Source organism: Microcaecilia unicolor, chromosome 2 (genome assembly GCF_901765095.1).
Source record: "Microcaecilia unicolor chromosome 2, aMicUni1.1, whole genome shotgun sequence".
Taxonomy (NCBI): Eukaryota; Metazoa; Chordata; class Amphibia; order Gymnophiona; family Siphonopidae; genus Microcaecilia; species Microcaecilia unicolor.
This window is the reverse complement of record NC_044032.1, coordinates 588,777,938-588,798,384: the sequence shown is the minus strand read 5'-3', so window position 1 is coordinate 588,798,384 and position 20,447 is coordinate 588,777,938. Positions and strand designations below refer to the sequence as shown.

Sequence of the window (20,447 nt, the reverse complement as noted above, 5' to 3'; positions counted from 1 at the left end):
CACATGGGAGGGGGGGGGGGAGGTAACAGTTGCCACCAGACCCTTCACCAACTTATCATAAACCCTCCTACCCTTCCTTCAACGTCCAGAGGATTCTACCTTCTCTGGAAGCTTCTAGTGTGAACATATTGTAACTAACTTCCTGACAGGTGCTGGAACAGGAAAAAAAAAGAAAAACAAGTTACACAAAGGCCACAACTGAATATGGCTCCAAGCTGTTCAACTGCATAGTGGACAAAGGCCTAGAGATGACAGTTTGAATATAATGTAGGCAGTCTCTTCCTATTCGCTGACAGGGCTGCCACAATGGAAGCACTAACTTAATGGACTGACTGAACAATGCACAGTATAGGTAATTTAAAACAGCACAAACAGATGTTAAAATTCTCATGATATTACACCACACAGGGAAAGAGGTTGGGGGGAAAGGGAAAAGAAGGAAAACGAAGCTACTGATCAAGCTGCAACCATGCCTTTCTTTCTCTCTGTTCTGCACCAGAGTCTTAACAGAGCAGCACTCAGAAAGAACAAGCAATAATAAAGTGCTGGAGGCCCCTCTTCCCAGGTTCCTCCATTCACATCAAGACCATGAAAAGGAAATTCGAGATCCTAGGTGCAATAAAGAAAAAAAGGTGCTGCTGCAGCTTTGCTTCTTAAGAACTTCCTGTTTCTGCTTTGCCCTGCCCAGTGCCCATACAGAAAGTGGTGGCAGGCAGCAAGAAAATAGTCAACTGCTACCAGAGTTGGACTTTTGAGCCAACACTATAGAGATTCATTTGAAAGTGGACTGTCCGATTTTAAAACAGTTGCTGCTACTGACTTTTTCTACATTTGTCAGCTAAAATGAGTTTCAAGGCAAGGAAGAGCTGTTTCAGTCTTGAAAGATCGGTAATTTTGGTGCCTAAAAACTATAAAATAAAACCTGGATGACTAACTACTACTTAACATTTCTATAGCGCTGCCAGGGTTACGCAGCTGCAAGTTTAAACATGGGGAAGGACAGTCCCTGCTCAAGAGAGCTTACAATCTAAAGGTAAAAACTATGTAGTCAGTGTAGGTATCAGGAATGGGAAGGTGGTTAGGCACCAAAAGCAAGGGGGAGAAGAGATGGGCCTTGAGTAAGGACTTGAAAATGGGCAGGGAGGGCGCATGGCGTATGGGCTCAGGAAGTCTGTTCCAGGCATAAGGTGATGCGAGGCAGAAGGGGCGGATGAAAGAGACTCTGTCCTTTTGATTCTTGGGGAGGTAATAAAAAAAGAAAAAGTCCTTATAGTTTTTCACTGCAAGGTCATGACAAAGGGAAAATAGAAGGGAGAGCTAAAAGCCGAATGAAACAAAAGCTGTAGCATAGTCAAAAATACACTACTTCTAGGGCAGGAGGGGAAAAAAAAAAAGAAACAGAAGCAAGCAGATTCTTTTCTCAGTTTACGCTGCCTAATAAACTGCGCCTGTGACATGGTAGGGCTTTCAAACGCAGGAAAAGCATAGCAAGATTATAGAGGGAAAGGGAAAACACGCTACTAACTTTGCTGGGGGAGGGGGGCACGAACGACCAACCACCTTCAGAGAGGAATCTTGCTGACAAAGCACACCCAAGGCTATCCCCTCCCTCCCTCCCTGCATAGCAATGAAAGGAGGGGATACAAGCATTAGACCAAAAGGTAACACAAAGCAAATTACTAGGACTGTTGCCTTAAGGATTGTTTTATTTGTATGCAAAAGTGGTCCGATTCCTCAGGTAAGCATTTATCTTAATTTCTGGCAAGATTACTTCAGTGCCCTAGGACAGGGAGCGAGACGGGGGGAGGGAAATAGATGACAGGCTCGCACTAAGCCCGCCCACAGTATAGACAAGCCAAAGCACAGCCGCTTTTTGTCCAGGGAATGGCTCAGATCCTGTAGCTAATAATCTCAAGTTTATCTTCGAGACGTCCACGTTAAATAATAAAAAAAAAATCCTTCCTGGCCGTGCACGAACCACGTGGACTTAAAACACTTCCTGGTCTAGATCCTGATCTCCAATAGATAACAAAAGCAGGGGGAAGAAAAGAGCTCTTTTGGTGTATCTCGAGGGGAACAAAAACAGATGGAACGTGTGTAAGAGGGGGAAAAAAAAAAAGGCAACCCCAGAGACCAAAACTTTGCTTTTGTGCTGTGGTGGGGCAGAGCAGCTGAATCTGAGGCTGCGGAAGTCGGTCAGGCAGTGGGCTCTAATTTCGTTGCCTCCCAGGATGCGGCTGAAAATCGGCTTCCTTCTGCGCAGTCTACTGATCATAGGCACGTTCCTGGGGCTGGTGGTGCTCTGGGCTTCGATGTCTCCCAAGGTCACCGATGACCTGCCGCTGGCCAGGGTAAGTGAGTTGTTCGGGCTTCTTTGAGCTCTTGAAAGGTGGTGGGCCGGGGGGGGGGGTGGAAGAGAAGGGGGCGTTGTCATGGCAACAGGCCGAGTCCCTGCAACGCACTGCTGGCTGGGGGAGAGGGACAGGGACTCACCTGTCCTTAGCCTACCCAGGCCAGTGCCCATGCCCACAGAGACGGAGAGAGAGCTTACTACTTACCACCAACACCAATGGGCCGCGGCCTGGACTCCGATCGGGATGGGAACACTGAACTGCAGCAGCAGAGAGAGCTGTGCCATCTGTGTCCGTGAGTGCAGCAGGGTCCATGGAAAGGGTGGCTCGGGGGTCGGGTGGGTTGCAAGAGAGGACTCTTACACTGTGCGGCTGTAATCTGCCTGTGTGAATCAGTTAAAATAAATCCTTGCATTCTGCCTGTGCAGCTGGAGCGGAGCCTGAGCTGTAAAAAATTCAAAACAAAACTTGCTGGTGGGGTGGAACATTTGCAGGGGTGCTGCTGTGAGTCTGAAGGTAGGGGCAGGGGAGCTGTTAAAAAATTGCTGTGGTGGTGGGGGGGGGGGGTATTTAAAGAAAAAAATACTGGATGTGTCTGTGGTGGAGGGACCGAGGGAGGGAAGAAGCGAACCGGGAGCTGTTAAAAAGAAAAAAAAAAAAAGTTTGCTGGAGAGACTGGGTCTGGGACAGAGGAAGATTCCATACCAGACCTAGTCTGTCCAGCAAACCCCTTTAAAGCCAGCTGTTAAAAGCAAATGCATATTAATGTATGCTTGCTTTGGACTTGGGAGGGAGGGGCAGAGGGGGGCTATAAAAAAAAAAAGCTTTCAGTGTGGCGAGAGGGAGTCCAGAGCCCAGCATTAGGAGTCTATGCTGCTGATGACGATGATTACAATATCAATATTATCAACCTTATTAATATTTATATATACCTTATTAATATTCATATTGACCATAATATTCATATTGGCCTTATTAGTATTTATATTAATATTGGGCTGTTTTTGGGCTGAAAAAATTTTAACCATCTGGCAACAGTGCCGTGACTCCATGTAGTACTGGCCGTGGCCTGGGACTAACTCGTGACCCTGTGTGGTGCTGGCCTTGCGTGGGTGTGCCTCCTATAGCCCAAATGTAGAAGAATCCATGAGGCTGGGGCCCTTTTCGGCTGCCTTGAAGATATGAGGCTGAGCTGCGGTTAAAGGAGCTTGGAGCAGCCAAGAAACGGTTTGCTCATTGTTTTGCGTGTGGACAGTAGTGCAATCTGGGGTGAGGAGTGCCCCCTGTGTCTCCTTCCCCTTCGACTCTGGAACCCCTCCCTCTGCTGCCTGGGAGAGGGGGCTGGTGGCGGTTAAGATCTCTTATATGTGCCCTTTTTTTTTTTTGTTACATTTGTACCCCGCGCTTTCCCACTCATGGCAGGCTCAATTCGGCTTACATGGGGCAATGGAGGGTTAAGTGACTTGCCCAGAGTCACAAGGGGCTGCATGTGCCTGAAGTGGGAATCGAACTCAGTTCCTCAGTTCCCCAGGACCAAAGTCCACCACCCTAACCACTAGGCCACTCCTCCACCTAAACTGGTTTAGAAGTATAATAAAACTTAATTTTTGGTAGAAATGCAAGAAACAATCTGTCTTTGAAATTCCTCCTGCCCTTTTCCACTTCGTGCATGTATACATTTTCTGTTATATATAACTAGTAAAAAAAGGCCCGTTTCTGGAGCCAATGAATCGGGCGCTAGCAAGGCTTTCCTGTGGCTCCCCCCCCCCCCCCCCCCCCCCCCCCCCCCCCGTCGTCGATGTGGGTGAATTGCTCCGCCTCCGCCCTCAACATCATAACGTTTGACGCGAGGGCGGTGAATTGCTCTGCCTCTGCCCTCAACGTCATAACGTTTGACGTGAGGGTGGGGCCCAGAGACTGTGATTTTCGAGGCTTCAGAGCTTCGAACATACGAACCTTGGCTTCAGTGACGTCAGCAGCCAATAGAACGTTGAGGGTGAGTTTTATATATATAGATAGACTAGTAAAAAAGCCCCGTTTCTGATGCAAATGAAACGGGGGCTAGCAAGGTTTTCTTCTGTGTGCATGTGGGAGTGTGTGTGTCCCTGCCCTCTGCCCTCTCTCCCCTCCCCCCTCTGAGTTCTTCACTGCTTTGCTGTGTTTTCCTTCACTGACTGTTTGTGTTACAGAGAGGGCGGGGCAGACACTCATGGGGAAACCGGATATCTCTCCCCCTTCACACTTCCGGCTGGAGGCTTCATAGAAAGTTGGTGTTGCCTTTTTTATAGAGAGATATGTGTGTGTGTATCTTCTCTCTCTGTATATCTGTATACATACACACACAGACACTCAGGCCATGATGCACTAAAAAATCGTTAAAGCCCTTCCCTTACCGATTCCCTTAGCGAATTGGTAAGGAACGGGCATGCATCAAGGAAAAGGAATGCAATGAGATGATCGTTGTAGCTCACTTGCATTCTCTATTCCATCGTTAAACAGTCGGCTGGTCGAGCATGCACAGACGGCTAGAGGCCTCTTTAAAACGTGCCTTTCAAGTGGCCGCTTTGATACTTCAAGCTTCTGTTTGTAGTTCTTATGCGGCTAGAGCTTGTCTCAGTTGGCTACATTCTGTCATGGATTCGATTTCGGAGTCTGATATGCTGGGAACTTTTCAGATGTCGCTAATGGATATTGGGCTGGCGTACTTGGCGGATGCGTTGTATGATTTGGTCCGTGCTTCGGCCAGATTCATGGCTTTGACCGTTTCCGCTCGGCGTCTTCTGTGGCTCCATCATTGGGCCGTAGATATGGCCTCTAAGCAACTGCTCATTATAAATTGCCTTTCCGAGGAAATTGCTTTTTAGGGAAGACCTAGAAAAGTTTGTTAAAGATTTGGGGGATTCCAAATCTCAGCGTCTTCCAGAGGATAGACCCAAGTCTACTTCCAGGCAGTTTTTGCGGGTTCTTCACTTCTGCATGGAGACATTAAGGGCAGTTATTGCTGCTGTTCAACCAGGCGAGTTTTTGATGGCTCTCGATTTGAGGGAAGCTTACCTGCACATTCCCATTTGGCAGCCCCATCAGAGATTTCTCAGATTTGCGGTGCTGGGTCAACCTTTCCAGTTTCAGGCCCTTCCTTTCGGAATGGCCACTGCCCCACGCACTTTTTCCAAGCTCATGGTGGTGGTGGCGGCGTTCCTGCGGAAGGAGGGGATTCGAGTGCATCCATATCTCGACGACTGGCTGATTCGGGCGACGACAGCAGAGGAGAGTCGAGTGGTCACCCACCGAGTGATTGCGGTGTTGCAATCCTTAGGTTGGGTGGTCAATATGGACAAAAGTCATCTGGTTCCTACTCAGAATCTGGAGTATCTTGGAGTTCAATTTGATACGAAGTGGGGGAAGGTGTTTCTCCCCAAGGGGTGAAGGATCAAATTGCTTTCTCAGGTACAGACCTTATTGAGTCGTTGTTCTCCCCGAGTGTGGGACTATGTTCAGTTCCTCGGTTCCATGACGGTGACCTTGGAGGTCATTCGATGGGCAAGGGCTCACATGCAGCCTGTTCAGAATTTCTTTTTGAGCAGATGGTCGCCGATGTTGCTGGATTATCAACGACGCCTTCCTTGGTCGAGCCGGGCCAGGGACAGTCTTCGCGTGGTGGCTCCGGTCAGCCAGTTTTCAGAAGGGTGTTTCTCTGGTGTCTCCCAACTGGGTGGTAGTCGTGACGGATGCCAGCCTTGTGGGCTGGGGAGCCCATTGTCTTCATCGAGTAGCCCAGGGATCGTGGACCCCTCTCGAACCGACTTGGCCGATAAATCGTCTGGAGTTGCGAGCAGTCGTGAATGCGCTGCGGAGTTTTCAGGACCTTCTGCAGGGGCAGGCGGTTCGTGTATTCTCGGACAACACCACGATGGTGGCCTACATCATTCGGCAGGGGGGCACTCGCAGTCTTCCCTTGGCAGTGGAAGCGTCTCATCTTCTAGTATGGGCGGAAGCGCATGTTCAGAGTCTGTCGGCAGCGCACATTGCGGGTCAAGACAATGTTCAAGCGGATTTTCTCAGCCGGACTCTTTTGGACGCAGCGGAATGGACGCTGTCGGACTCGGCTTTTTGGCTGATCTGTCAATGTTGGGGAAGACCAGTAATGGATCTGATGGCCATGGCTTGCAATACCAAAGTTCCCCAGTTCTTCAGCCACAATCGGCAACCAGGATCCGCAGGATTGGACGCTGTTCTCCAGCCATGGCCGGAACAACAGCTACTGTATATTTTTCCTCCGTGGCCTCTGATAGGGAGAGTTCTTTGCTGCATAGGGTGGCATTGGGGGCTGGTCGTTCTAGTGGCCCCAGACTGGCTCTGACGGCCGTGGTATGCGGATCTCATTCGAGTACTCTCAGAGCCACCATTGTGACTCCTGATCTGCTGCATCAAGGGCCAGTCCCGCTTTGGTCTTATGGCCTGGCTATTGAGAGGTGGCAGCTAAGGAAGAAGGGATTTTCAGGACCAGTCATTGCCACTCTTTTGGGGGCATAGAAGCAGTCTACTTCAGCAGCGTACGCGCGATTGTTGAAAGCTTTCTCGGTGTGGTGTGCTTTGCGTGCTGAATCGCCTTTTCTGGCGGACATTCCGGTTATTCTGGAGTTCATTCAGGATGGTCTTCAAAAGGGATTGGCATATAATTCCCTTCGAGTGCAGGTGGCCGCGCTAGCTTGTTTTAGGGGCAAACTGAACGGTTCCTCTTTAGCAGCTCACTCTGATGTGGTCTGTTTCCTACGCGGGGCTCTTTGGCTTTGGCCTCCTCTGCGGCAGCCGTGCCGGGCGTGGCATTTGAATGTGGTACTGCGAGCCCTCCAGGCCCCACCGTTTGAGCCTTTGAATAAGGTTTCTGAGAAGGATCTAACACTTAAGACAGTGTTTTTGGTGGCCATTGCTTCGGCTAGGGTAATTTCTGAAATTCAGGCTTTGTCTTCCAGAGATCCTTTTTTGCAGTGCCGTTGTTTCTACCTAAAGTGGTTTCGGCTTTCCATGTCAATCAGGCGGTTTATCTTCCGTCTTTTCGAAGAGAGAGTTATCCGGGGAAGTTTGCCTCGCTACGTTTCCTAGACGTGCGGAGAGCCTTGTTTCTTTACTTGCAGATCTCTAACGAGTTTCGACGCTCGGATCATCTCTTTGTGCTCTTGTCGGGATCGAAAAGAGGTGAGGCGACTTCTAAGGCTTCCATTGCTCGCTGGATTAGGGAAGCCATTGGCGCGGCGTATCTCCTAAAAGGGCGGGCTTCTCCAGTGGCCCTGAAGGTGCACTCTACTCGGGCACAGGCAGCTTCTTAGGCTGAGGCGCCGGCCTTATCTCTGGAAAAGATTTGTCAGGCGGCTACTTGGGCATCCCGTCATACTGTTGCGAAGCATTACAGGCTAGACGTGTCTGCTCGGGAGGATGCAAGGTTTGGGGCGGGAGTGTTGGCGCAGGGAGCGTTGGCTTCCCACCCTACTTAAAGAATGCTTTGGTACATCCCACTAGTTCCTGGATTCATCTGCTGCAAGTGACAAGGAAGGTAAAATTATGTCTTTCCTTTAACGCAGCAGATGACTCCAGGATCCCTCCCTAGTTCAGCCGACGGTTTTTTCATTATCTGCGCAGTGTGGCTATTTTTTTTCTTCCGGGTTCTCTTTTGCAGAATTCAGACAGATATGGAAACACAGAAAGGATTCCGATTTCTGGATCAAATTGCAGTTATTTCGAAGTTCTTACTTGGTTCTCTGTTTTTCATAGTGAGGATGGTTTCTGGTTGTTATTGGTTTCATATTTTTGGCCTTGGCAAATGCTTACGAATGACATACTAACTGAGGAAGGAGCTGACCGTCTGGCATCACTGCCTTTAGTTTGTTTATCTCTATCTCCACCTGCTGGTAGGCGGACTTAACCCACTAGTTCCTGGATTCATCTGCTGCGTTAAAGGAAAGTATCAGGTAAGACATAATTTTACCTTTTCCACCTCAAGCACATCTGATCTCCCCCCACCCATACCCAGAAGCTCTGAACCCTACCCTGTGTAGAAACCCTGCCCCTATTTGAAAATTTCCCCCATGGTGATCAGTGGTGGCTGGGCATGAGTGGGCCCCTTTTGCTTCTGCCTGGGCCTTGGCCAGGTTCCAAAATAGCCACTGTGACCCCTAGTGGTAGTCTTACAATAATACCTCTAGGGTTAATCTTTCCATATAAGGAGAAGTTATGGTTGCCATTTTGGAGCCCAGCAGAGGGATACAGGTCCCATGTGGTTGCCACTCACCACTATGGACAGTCCCAGGTAAGTCTTGGAGAGAGGGGTGGGCTCTGGAGGGAGGACACTTTTGCATGGGATTGGGTTCAGAGCAAGGGGGGGGGGGGTTGTTAGTGTTTGGAGTTTTGACTGGGGGGGGGGGATTGGACTGAGGGAGTGTCAGTGGGAGGCATGGAATATGTGCAGGGGGAGGAGGGGTGGCATTGCCAAAGCCAAATTGCTTTTAACAGCAGCTGTACTACTAGATTGCAAATAGCTGCACTTTGTGCCTCTTCTTGTGGTGGCGTTAAAGTCAGCTATGCTGGCAGCAGTTGTGATGGCTAGCAGACAATACCGAGCTGTGTGCCAGCTGGCGACTCCTCTGACTTGCCCAAGTCATGCGTGGCTACCACTCCTATCTATGTTAAACAGCTAACATGGGTCTTTGTTTTGTAATTCTTCATTTAAAGTATAGCATCAAGAACAATCCTAACTTACATCAGCTGGGTGCCTAATCACTTATTAGTCATTGTACATATCTGTTTCTGTTTTTGCCCCTTACCTCTTTAGAGTGACCCATCATATTTCTTTCTACCTCCACCTTCAACTTCAAGTCCAGTTCCACATTATTTGTATCTCCATTACTCATCCATGATCTTGATTTTTCAGTGCTTAGGTGTTATATATGTTCCATCTATTTTCATAGTTTTGACACTTTCTTTTGGCACCTACGTGATATTCTGTACATACAGGCAAATTTCTTTAATAGCATATAAATTCTATGCACAAAAGAGTTATACTTGATCACTCTGCCAACATCATTTTGGTCAATGTCGCCAAACTCAACAGCATACGTTTATCTTGCCCTCCTCCGAGACCCTATATAAAGTAAGGCACCCACCATCTGCTTCTAGACTAGACATCTGTCTAGGGCAACACAATATGGTGGGATGGGGACACAGCAGTGACAGTCATTGTGTGTATGGACGACTTATGGAGACAGTGTGGGGCCTACAGCATACTCAGATGCTCAAGGTGTGTGCCAGCCATAATGAATGTCTTGTAGACTCACTGACTGCAATACTGATGCTGCCCCAGAAGTGGTAGGGAAGGACAGAGAAGCTGCTGAGCATCTTGGGAGCGGGGCGGTGGGAAGATGAGATTTGCTGAAAGTTTGCCTAGGGTGTCTGATACCCTCAGCCATCCCTTGGCAGGACTGGGTGGTTGCCTAGGGAAGCAGCTTCAGAGGGATTTCAAAGAGCACATGCAGTCAAAGCAAAACAATAGTTCCTAATAACCACACAAACTGAAAGAAAAAATAGGGGTTACTTTACCAGCATGGAGGGTATGTAGTTTTCAATTCTCTGAGGGCAAGTAGGCTATATTCTCAAATGTGGATAATGTCATCCATGTCACACAATGCGGATCTTTAACAAGATATTAGAGCTTTAAGAACACAAGCAGCGTTCCCCCCCCCCCCCCCCCCCCAAACATGTATGAGTGCCTTCCCACCTGCCGTGAGAGAGCGGGACCATTGGTCTTTTCTCATCCGCACTGAGGAGAGAACACGATTGGCCCAAGCTCCTCACGGTGTCTGGTGTGTGAGCATTATTTTTTCGATTTTTGTGCCTTCCCTTCAGGGTTGTTTTCCCTGATTTTTTTCCCTTTGGAAAAGTTCTCCTTTCCTGTAGAGTTTTAGTTTGATTTTCCCCACTTAGTTTCCTTTATTTTTGGCGTGCTCCATAGGCCCTCTTAGGCCTGAGCTCTGATCGGGTGTTTGTTTCTTCATTTTCCTGGTGTTTGCTCCTTTTTAAGTCACCATCGAGCCTTTTGATTTGTCCATGGCTGTTTTCCCTTCCATGTCATCGAAAGTTCACAGTGGCTTTAAGTGCTGTACCCTGTGCAATAGGACCATCTCTGGTAAAGACACTCATTCTTGGTATCTTCAGTGTTTGGGACCTGAACATATCCCTTCCAGCTGAGTTCTTTGCCTTCATATGAAGCAAAGAACCCAGCTGGCCAGAGAGGCTCAAAGGGAAAAGAGTTTTGGAGTCCAGTCCGAAATGTTGGCATTTGGCATTGGGTGTATCGTTCCGTGTGGCTGAGAGGCCTGTCTGTGACACTGGGAGTGGACATGCGTTGAGAGGGTCTCCACCTGCCTCAATGCCAACTGTTTGTGCAGGGCCCCTGAGACTGGTCAGCATTGGACGCGACCCTGAGACAATGCGGAGATTCAGCGATGGCCTCGTTGCACTGATGAGCATCAATGACCAGCATCGAGCGAAGGCCAAGAAGCATTGGCATAGATTCCCCTTGACACACGGTACCAGGAGTTCCGGGCACAGAGAAGTTCATTCCCGAGAAGTGTTGGCGCTGGGAAGACCACTTCCCCTTTGTACAGGAGGTGCCAATGCGCGGGTCTCCGCAGCTAGGACCAGGCACTCGTCTCGACCCCTGCAGTTCAGCAGTCAGTCTCTGAAATGGCATCCCAGCCTTTCCTGGTGGCCTCCCTCGATGAGCACATCTGGGCTACGCTCCTTGAGCTCTTTGCGAGGTTTTTACATCAGTGTGCATCGACATCTGGAGCGCTTGCACGAGCCGTGCATATTGCTGCTGACCTGCAAGGCCCTTGTCCTGCAGTGAGATGTCCAACATCGGTGTGTCATGTGGCACAGTTGTTGACAGCTGCCTTTGTGGGCACCCCCTTGATATTAGTGGAGAAAGCTTCGCTGTAGTCAAGGGTGGAACCGACACCTTGACACCCTCCTTGAAGACATTGCTCCTCTGTTTCGAGGCAGGCTCGATCTTGGTCCTCCCATGAGGAGTTTTTCGCTGATACCGATGAGCAGTGCTCATGGGAATTGGATGAGGATCCATGGTGCTTCTCGGAGGAGGAGTCCTATGGTATCCCATCCGACCCCCTCCCCTTCAGAGAGGAAGCCTCCACCTGCATTTGTATGGGAAATGGTGGCTGCTTTTTCCATTCGTTTGGAGATGGAGGACGAGCCCAGGGCTGAGATGTTCAAGGTCCTGGACTATGAGTTTCCTCCTAGAGAAGAGATTGGTCCCCCATAACCAGATCCTGAAAGATGTTCAAGTAAAGTACTGGGAGTCACCTCTGTCGGTCCCTGCCCTACCCAAGAAGATAGACACCATGTATCGGATCCAGAGTTCCCCAGGGTTTGACAAGCCTCATTTGCCTCATCATTCCTTGGCTGTGGAATCTGCACTCAAAAGAGCCAGGAGTTCTTGGGGTGCCAAAGGATAGTCTCCTAGAAGAGAAGCTTCTTTTTGGGCGGAAGATGTATCATGCCTCTATGCTCACCTTCCTTATTCAATCTTACGAGTTCTATACGAGCCTCTACTTGCTGAACTTGATGCGCACTATGTCTGATTTGGCGGATTCTCTCCCAAAGGAGCAGTCCAAATTGTTTTGCCAGTCGGTCAACCAGCAGAAGGTGTGTAGAAAGGTTTTGGCCAGAACGCTTTGATGTGGCATCAAGGATCTCTGCCCAGAGTATAGCAGTGCGTAGACTCGCTGCATGTCTCTTTGCATGTCCAGCAGAGGTTAGCGGATGCCACGTGCCGGGGAGATAACTTTTTTGGAGATAAAGTGGAGGAGGTTGCTGACCTCATCAAGAAACACACCAACATCATTGACACTCTGTTTCTGCTGGACATCATCTGCACCTTCCTCCTCATCCTGTAGGTTTTTGGGCAAGTTGAAGAGGGGTCCCTACTATTATGAGATGCAGGTATGCTCCTCCTTCTTGCCAGCGTCAGCAGTCTCAGTCCCAGCGCACTTGTTCTTGTGCATCCAAGGCCCAGCCAGCTCCACAGTCAAAACTAGGGACGAGCTTTTGACAAAGCTTAGCCGCAGTCAATGTTACTGTTCCAGATAACCTATCGGTTGGGAGGGGGAAGGGGGGAGGCTAAAAGTTTTACAAGAAAGGTATCCTCTTGTAACCTTCGACCAGTGGGTACTCCAAATAGTCTGTCTCGGTTATATCGTGCATTGGTGTCAGTGACCACCAAATTGCCCACTGAAAGTGTCTCATTTCAGCTCTCTGCACAAGCAGGTACTTGAAGAGGAGCTCTCTGCCCTTCTGAAGGTTCATGCGGTCGAGCCTGTTCACCAGGAGAAGAAGGACAGCAATTCTATTCCAGGTACTTGTGCCCAAGAAAACAGGAGGGATGCGTCCCATCCTAGATCTAAGGATCCTGAACAAATTCCTGGTCTAAGAAAAGTTCAGGATGGTTTTCCTGGGCATCCTTCTCCCCATGATTCAGGAAAACGATTGGCTCTGCTCTCTGGATTTAAAGAATGCTTGTACTTGCATCCTGATTCTTCCAGGTCACAGAAAGTATCTTCGGTTTCGGCTGGGGACACATCACTTCCAGTACCGTGTGTTGCTTTAGGCCTCACATCGGCTCCCAGAGTGTTCACCAGGTGTCTTGCAGCAGTCACAGAGTCTCTAAGCAGACTGGGAGTCCATATGTTCCCTTATCTGGACAATTGGCTGGTGAATGACATGTAGAAGGTTGGTGCTCAGGAGTCCATGCAGAGAACTATTCAGGTGCTAGAAATACTACGATTTGTTTTAAAATACCCCATCCCATTCAGTAACTGGAGTTCATCAAAGCCTTACTAGACACACAGCAGGCACAGGCTTTTCTCCCTGTGCCAAGGGCAGACTCTCTTGTCGCATTTGCCACTCAGGTTTGAGCAAGTCAGCAGGTCACAACTCGGAAGGTGTTGAGATTGTTAGGCCACATGGCCTCCACTGTCCATGTCACTCCCGTGGCACATCTTCATATGAGAACTGCTTAGTGGTCTCTAGCTTCCGAGTGGTGCCAAGCCTTTGGGAACCTAGCAGATGTCCGAATAACAACAGAGTTGATTCAGTCTCTCCTTTGATGGACAATTTGGTTCAGTTTGACTGTGGGACTTCCATTCCAAATTCCTCAGCCCCCGAAAGTGCGGATGACGGATGCATCCCACTTGGGGTGGAGAGCTCGTGTAGATGGGCTTCACACCCAGAGTGCTTGGTCAGCTCAGGAATTGGATCTTCAGATTAACCTCCTGGAGCTACGGGCAATCTGGACCTCACTAAAGGCTTTCAGAGTTTGGCTGTCAAACCAAAATACACTCATTTGAACAGACAATCACGTTACAGTGTGCTACACCAACAAGCAGGGGGGAGTACTGGTATCTGGAACAGTAACATTGACTGCGGCTATGCTCTGCTGGAGCCAGTCAAGAGCTCATCCCCGGCTTTGACTGGAGAGCTGGCCAGGCCTTGGACGCATGAGAACAAGTGTGCTGGGACTGAGCCTGCTGAGGCTGACGAGAAGAAGGAGCATACCTACATCTTAGAGTAGTAGGGACCCCTCTTCAGCTTGGTACCATGGTGTCAGGAGGCCATCCGGATGTGGCACTGGGCAGTGCAACATGGGATGTTCCTCAAGGCCACTTACCTGGTGGGCAAATCCAACAGCCTGGCTGACAGACTGAGCAGGGTCACTCAACATGGGCATTGCCTGCGAGATCTTCTGAGTGTGGGTTACCCCCTTGGTGGCTCATAAGAGTAGTTCTCTGCACGTATCCTAAGTTCCTATCTAAGGTTGTGTTGCAGTTCCATCTGAACCAGTTGATCATTCTTCCAACATCCTTTCCCAAATTTAATGCTCATCCTGGCAAAAGTTCATTGGCCTTTTACTTGGAGCATACTAGGCCCTACAGACAGTCCACTCAGCTTTTTGTTTCTTTTGATCCCAACAGGATGGGGGGTTGCCATTGGGAAATGCACAATCTCCAGTTGTCTTGCAGATTGCATTTCATTCACTTATGCCCAGGCTAGGCTGACTCTTGAGGGTCCTGTCAAGACTCAACAATGTCAGAGCCATGGCTGTGTTGGTAGTCCACTTGAGGTTAGCTTCCATTGAAGAAATTTGCAAGGCTGCGACATGGTCTTCAGTCCACACATTCACATCTCACTACTGCCTTGAGCAGGATACCCAATAGTCTGTTTGGACAGACAGTTCTGCAGAATTTGTTTTGTGGTCTAGAATCCAACTCCACCCCCTAGGCCCATTTTGTCTCACCCAGTTGTATATAGTTTCAGTTTAAATACTATTTTGAGTGGTCCAATTGACCAATGTTTGCTTTTTCGATCTTTCTTTTTATTGTAGATCAGGAATGTCTCACCTTCTTTACTTCTTATTGTTAGTTGGCTTAAGTTATAAGTCACCATTAGAACTTTCTTTTCCTTACCATGTAGTTAAATCCTGGTGCTCTTTGCCTGTTCCTCTCAGAACTTTACCATCATACTTAAGTTTTCACAAAATCTTGAAGACTGACTTATTTCAGAAATGTTATGGTTAAGTTTTTCTTTCTTCTATAGTTTTCTGTTTTGTTTAATTTTGTAACCCACTTAGAACCACTGTTTGGGAGTTGGCTGACTATCCAGCTTATAATCGAAACTTTTCGCCGGCGATCTTCCGACACAAATCGGGAGATCGCCGGCGATTTCGCAAAAGCGGTTAAAAGCGTATAATCGAAAGCTGGCTTTTTAACAGCATCGCCGCTTTCCCGTCGCCTCGCCGGCGAAAGTTCAAGGGGGCATGTTGCCGGCGAAGCGAAGGTGGGGCATGGGCGTGGCTACCAGATGGCCGGCTTTCGGCGATAATGGAAAAAAAAAAAGCTGCGTTAAGCGGTATTTGGCCGGGTTTACTTGGTCATTTTATTTTCACGACTAAGTCTCAAAAAGGTGCCCCAACTGACCAGATGACCTCCCCTTACTCCCCCAGTGGTCACCAACCCCCTCCCATACTACAAAAGTTAAAATGAAAACCTTTTTTGCCAGCCTGTATGCCAGCCTCAAATCCTGTACCCACCTCCATGACAGCAGAATGTGTTGTATCGTCTGTACAGCCTTTCCGTGGTTGCGATGTCGCTCTTGGGTGAGTGTGACACCTTTTCTGTTAGGTGCCCTGCAGAGTCACATTAGCAATGAATTGTGGAGGGTGTAGGGTACTGGGCTATACTCCCATGGTGCTTTTCCCCCCCTGCTAACTGGGTCAGAGTGTGCCCTGTTTTGTTTCCGGTAGTCCATGAGGTAGTGGCCATTTTTGTAAGCCAGTTTTAGATCCCTTTCATGTGTTACCCACGTTAGAAAATGTTCTTACCTTGAATGTTGCTGAAAGAGGGCATTGTACAGCATTCTGCCAGCTCAGAGTTGCTGCTAATCTCAGTATCAGGGAGACTCTTTGCCAGTGGGGCACAACCTCTGATCTCCAGTTAACTGTGAGTAAAGGTGCTTATTCAAATAAAGCACTTTTTCAAAGACATTAGTTTTCAGGTGTCAACTGCTGTGCCAAGGTTATACAGCAGCAACAAGTCCTAGAGGCCTGAGTGTGTGCAGTCCCTGGAGCACTTTTAGTGGGTGCACATTTGTGGGTATAGGGTTTGGGGGGGGGGCTTAGCACCCACAGTAAGGGAGCTATGCATGTGGGAGCTGTTTCTGAAGTCCACCACACTGACCCCTAGGGTGCCCAGTTGGTGTCCTGGCATGCAAGTGCACTACAAATGCTGGCTCCTCCCACGACCAAATGCCTTGGATGTCGCCGGGTTGGAGATGGCCGACATTTTTTTCCATTATCTCTGAAAAACAAAACCGGCCATCTCAAACCCAGCGACATCCAAGGCATTTGGCCGGTCTAAACCGTATTATCGAAAAAAAAAAAGATGGCCGGCCATCTTTTTGATAATACGGTTCCGCCCAGCTGTTGCGCCACCGCCAAAATAGATCGCCAGCGCCGTTCGATTATTCCCCTCTATAAGAATCATGTCACACATCACAATACGTCACACTAGTAAGAATAGCCCTCCCAAGTTATAGAAACATTAAATGGTATTAAAAGGTCACAGTATAGTACTTTAGATGGCAAAGACCTCTGGTGATTCTACTAAACATGGTAGAACCTTAGGGGTTTCACCATAATAGGAAGAGTCTCCATAGTAACCAAAGCTATCTGCAGTGAAGCAAATGCCTTTTTGAAGAGGATATGCCTAGGGAGTAAGAGAATGAAACCGAGAGGGTGCATTCAGGGACTCAAGGTTCACCTAGTAAAAAATGAAGAAAAAGGAGCAATATTGTCTCAAAATGGTTTTTTGACACAGGAAAAAGTGTGTTGCTTGAGTTTGCAGCCATACTGGTTCTTGGACTCGCAAGTATATATGAGATAAAACAATATCTGAGAAAAATAGGTTAACAAGATAAGAGTTAATGTGGCAAATGGTGAATGCACTAAAATGATGGCAAAAGTGAAAAGCATGTGCGAGTGTAAGGGAATTGGGCAGGTAGAATTTGATGCCACAGTGTTAGAGGATTTGTGAAGGATGGATATACCCTGGGCAGTATAGGTGGTGGTGGGGGGTACATGAATTAATTTTTGAAGTGTACATAAATGTGTGGTTATATATGAAATGTGAGACAGGAAAAAATAAGAGAATAAATGGGTCAGCTGTTCTTAAAAGCTGAGAGACAAAGATCTAGATCAGTGTTATAATTGCATCTCCAGGGACATACTTGATTATCCAACTTCTATTTCTGGCTGAAAGCAAGAAAAAAAAATCTGTAAGAAAGCAGTAGTAGGTGCTGATCTGCCATCCATTTCAGGAAAAAGGTACTGAAACTATTTCTAACAGGCCAATGCCAGGATATTAGTCGGCGTTGGTTCAGCTTGACCTTTGCAACTATTTCAATCAATTTAACATCCCTAACTTCTCCTTGGAGAATTTGATAATTAAGCTGAACAAGTATGATTACCTCAACAGCATCTCTCTCAGAACAATACTGTAAACATGCATAACTGAACATCAACTTCTTTAATACATACTGTAGGGTAACCAAAAATGTAAAAGGGGGATGGAACAGCTCCCTTAAGAAGAAAGATTCAACAGATTAGGGGATTTTTAGCCTGGAGAGATGACCAAGAAGGGGATATGACAGAAGCTTATAAAATCATAAATAGAGTATACAAGGTAAAAGCAAACAAACAGTTGTTTAATCTTCCAAACACTAGAACAAGGGAACATGCCAAGAAACACATCAAATTGAAGACAAATACACAGTCAAACTGTGGAATTCGTTACAAGAGGATGTTGTTAAGGCATCTGCCAGAGCTGAGTTTAATAAAAGTTTGGACTAGCTCCTGGAGGAATAGTCCTTTAAGCCATCATTAGATAGTAAGATTTAGGGAAAGCCACCACTTATCCCTGAGGGTGAGCAACAAGGAATGTTTTTTGTTTTTTTTTTGGGGGGGGGGGGGGGAGATGGATGGCTCTGTGGGGTATTTCCTAGTAACCTAGATTAGCCACTATTAAAAACAGGATGCTGGGCTGATCCAGCACAGCACATCTTCTGTATTCTTGAATGAGACTGGCTTGCTCATCAACTTATGATCTCTGGATTTTTTTTTGCTGTGGAACAAACATGAGTCTTCTATCTCTTATTTGGGCAGTAAGAGGTCTCTGCTTGTTTGAAGCATGTGTAAGGTGGCAGGGACAATAGAAGAAGCAAATCATTTCTGATACTCAAAATGCGTTCTATCGGCTCATGATGTAGCCAAACCTTTGGGGGACAATACTGAAATGCTAAGATCTTTCCTTGTTTATCTCACACTCAGAATGGAACTAGTTGAGACTATGTAGCTGAGTTTTGATGGTGACATACTAAAAGACCGTCATTGAGAATATTTTTCTGCTTTACTGTTGTAAGATGTACAGTTAGCACAAAAAATATTTTGCAATTCTTACTGTAGTCTTGACATCTGTCTTCCAAATCTCTTGCAAACTCTCCTACTTACCATTTGTTATGTGGCTGTTTTCTATCTATCAACCAGTTCCTAATCCACAACAGAACATAGCCTCCTATCCTATGACTCTTTAATTTTCTCAGGAGTCTCTTATGAGAAACTTTGTCAAAAGCTTTCTGAAAGTCTAGTTCTCTGAGGACAAGCAGGCTTACAGTTCTCATGAGTGGGTAGATGCCGTTCCCGCATCACCCGGTTCGGCAATATTCCATAGTAAAACACAATGAGAGCTTTTTGGAGCTTGAGCAGTGCTCCATTGTGCATTTGCGAAGGCCTTCCAGTGGATGTTTCTGGATCATCAGTAGATAGGATGGGATTCCGGTCTTCTTGCTGAGAAAGGTGGGCATATAGTCTAGTCTCTCCTCAGTCTCAGGGATGCAGAGGGTTCCCCTGTTCCTCACACAATCAGTAGGGAAGTGGCTACTGTCACCTATATATAGTCATAAGCCAAATCCAAATAAATACAATATTTATTCTTATATTCCATCATATACCAAAATTGGTTCTACATGGATCACAATAAAAGAAGCTAATCATTACTAGGACATACAATAAAATTCAAGTAACTAAATAACAGTAAAGGAATTCTGGTATCCAAATAAAAGATTTTTAAACAAGTAAGTCTTCAGTTTCTTATGGAAACATAAATATTTCCTTTCTATCTACGTTCAAAGGAAATTAATTCCACATTAATGCAGTATGATAAATACAGTAGATATGCCAATATGAGATTATCTTAACACATGTAACTGATGGAAATGGAAAGTCAATTGGTTGGTAGCAAGCAGAGGAGTTCTGTGTGCCTTCAGAAAAAAAGTACAAAATAACTAACATATCTGGGGACTGTCCAAAAGGAGATATAAAAACCAATAAACAAACTTTAAAATAAATATGAGCATGTACTGGAAGACCCCTTAATAAATGGGTAGCACCATCAAACTTTTTAGCATGTCAAATCAACCTAGCAGCACTATTTTGCAAAGTTTGAAGTCACCTAGCTAGCGTCATAGAACAGCCAGCAAATACAACATTAAAGTAATCTATAGAAGGTAAAAACAGAGTTTGAAGACTGACTAAATAAGCAAGCAAGCAAGTCTGCTCAGGAACTTTGGTGGGGTTGTCAGCAGACTACAGGTCTCTTTGGGGATAAATCCCATTTGTTTCCCCATCTCCCATGCTCTCCTCCTTCATTCCTCTCTATTCATTTTGCATGCTTATCTTTCTCTATTCCACCTCTGTCTCTAATGTTCTCTAGTCATTACTTTCTTTCTGTGACCCTTCTGTCACTGTTTTTCCCTCCCTTTTCTGTGTCTCTCTCAGTCTAGGACAAAGCCACAGATTAAACTGGCTTCCTTTAAGGTGGAGTTACTGCTGGAGCCTATGCTTGAACAGTAAGCTAAACCACGCCCCCTCTTCCCAGGCTGCCACTGGCAGCAAGGGAAAGGAAGTGGGGTAGTGTTTGGTAAGGATGGAGCCAATTACTGTAGGAGTTCTGGTGTTTAGTTGGTACTTTTGAGCAAATACTATAGAGATTAATTTCAAAGTGAACTGTCTGATTTAAAATCAGACAGTTGGCGACCCTGGCAGCAGTAGCACCACCTTCCTGCGAGAACAGCAGGGAAAGCATATGGGAGGGGGGTAAGAAGAAAACCCAAAGGCCAGGCTGAAAGTTTTTTGGTGTGGTGGGGCAGTGAGTGGAACCTGGGGTGGTGGAAACTGATGAGCCGGTCAGTGAAGCAGCAGGCTCCATTTTGTTGCTTCCCAGGATGCGGCTAAAAATTGGCTTCCTTCTGCGCAGTTTACTGATTGTGGGCACTTTCCTGTGGCTGGTGGTGCTCTGGACTTCACTGTTGTCCAAGATCACCGATGACCTGCCACTGGCTAGTATGCAGGTAAGTAAGGTGTTTGGGCTTTGAGCTGTTGAAGGGTGACAGGCCGGAGGGGGGGGAGGAAGGGTGGCATTG

General features: G+C 47.2%; 1 protein-coding gene across 2 annotated transcripts in view; it reads left to right on the top strand.

Moving 5' to 3' along the window:
* The first annotated feature begins 1,910 nt into the window (after positions 1–1,910).
* Positions 1,911–20,447, top strand: part of GALNT7 (polypeptide N-acetylgalactosaminyltransferase 7) — a 376,325-nt gene continuing 357,788 nt past the window's right edge. For both annotated transcript variants that reach the window (XM_030191545.1, XM_030191546.1), the window contains exon 1: positions 1,911–2,351. In XM_030191545.1, the coding sequence (XP_030047405.1) occupies positions 2,232–2,351 (120 nt within the window). In that variant the 5' untranslated portion in view covers positions 1,911–2,231. The remainder of the gene's footprint in view (positions 2,352–20,447) is intronic.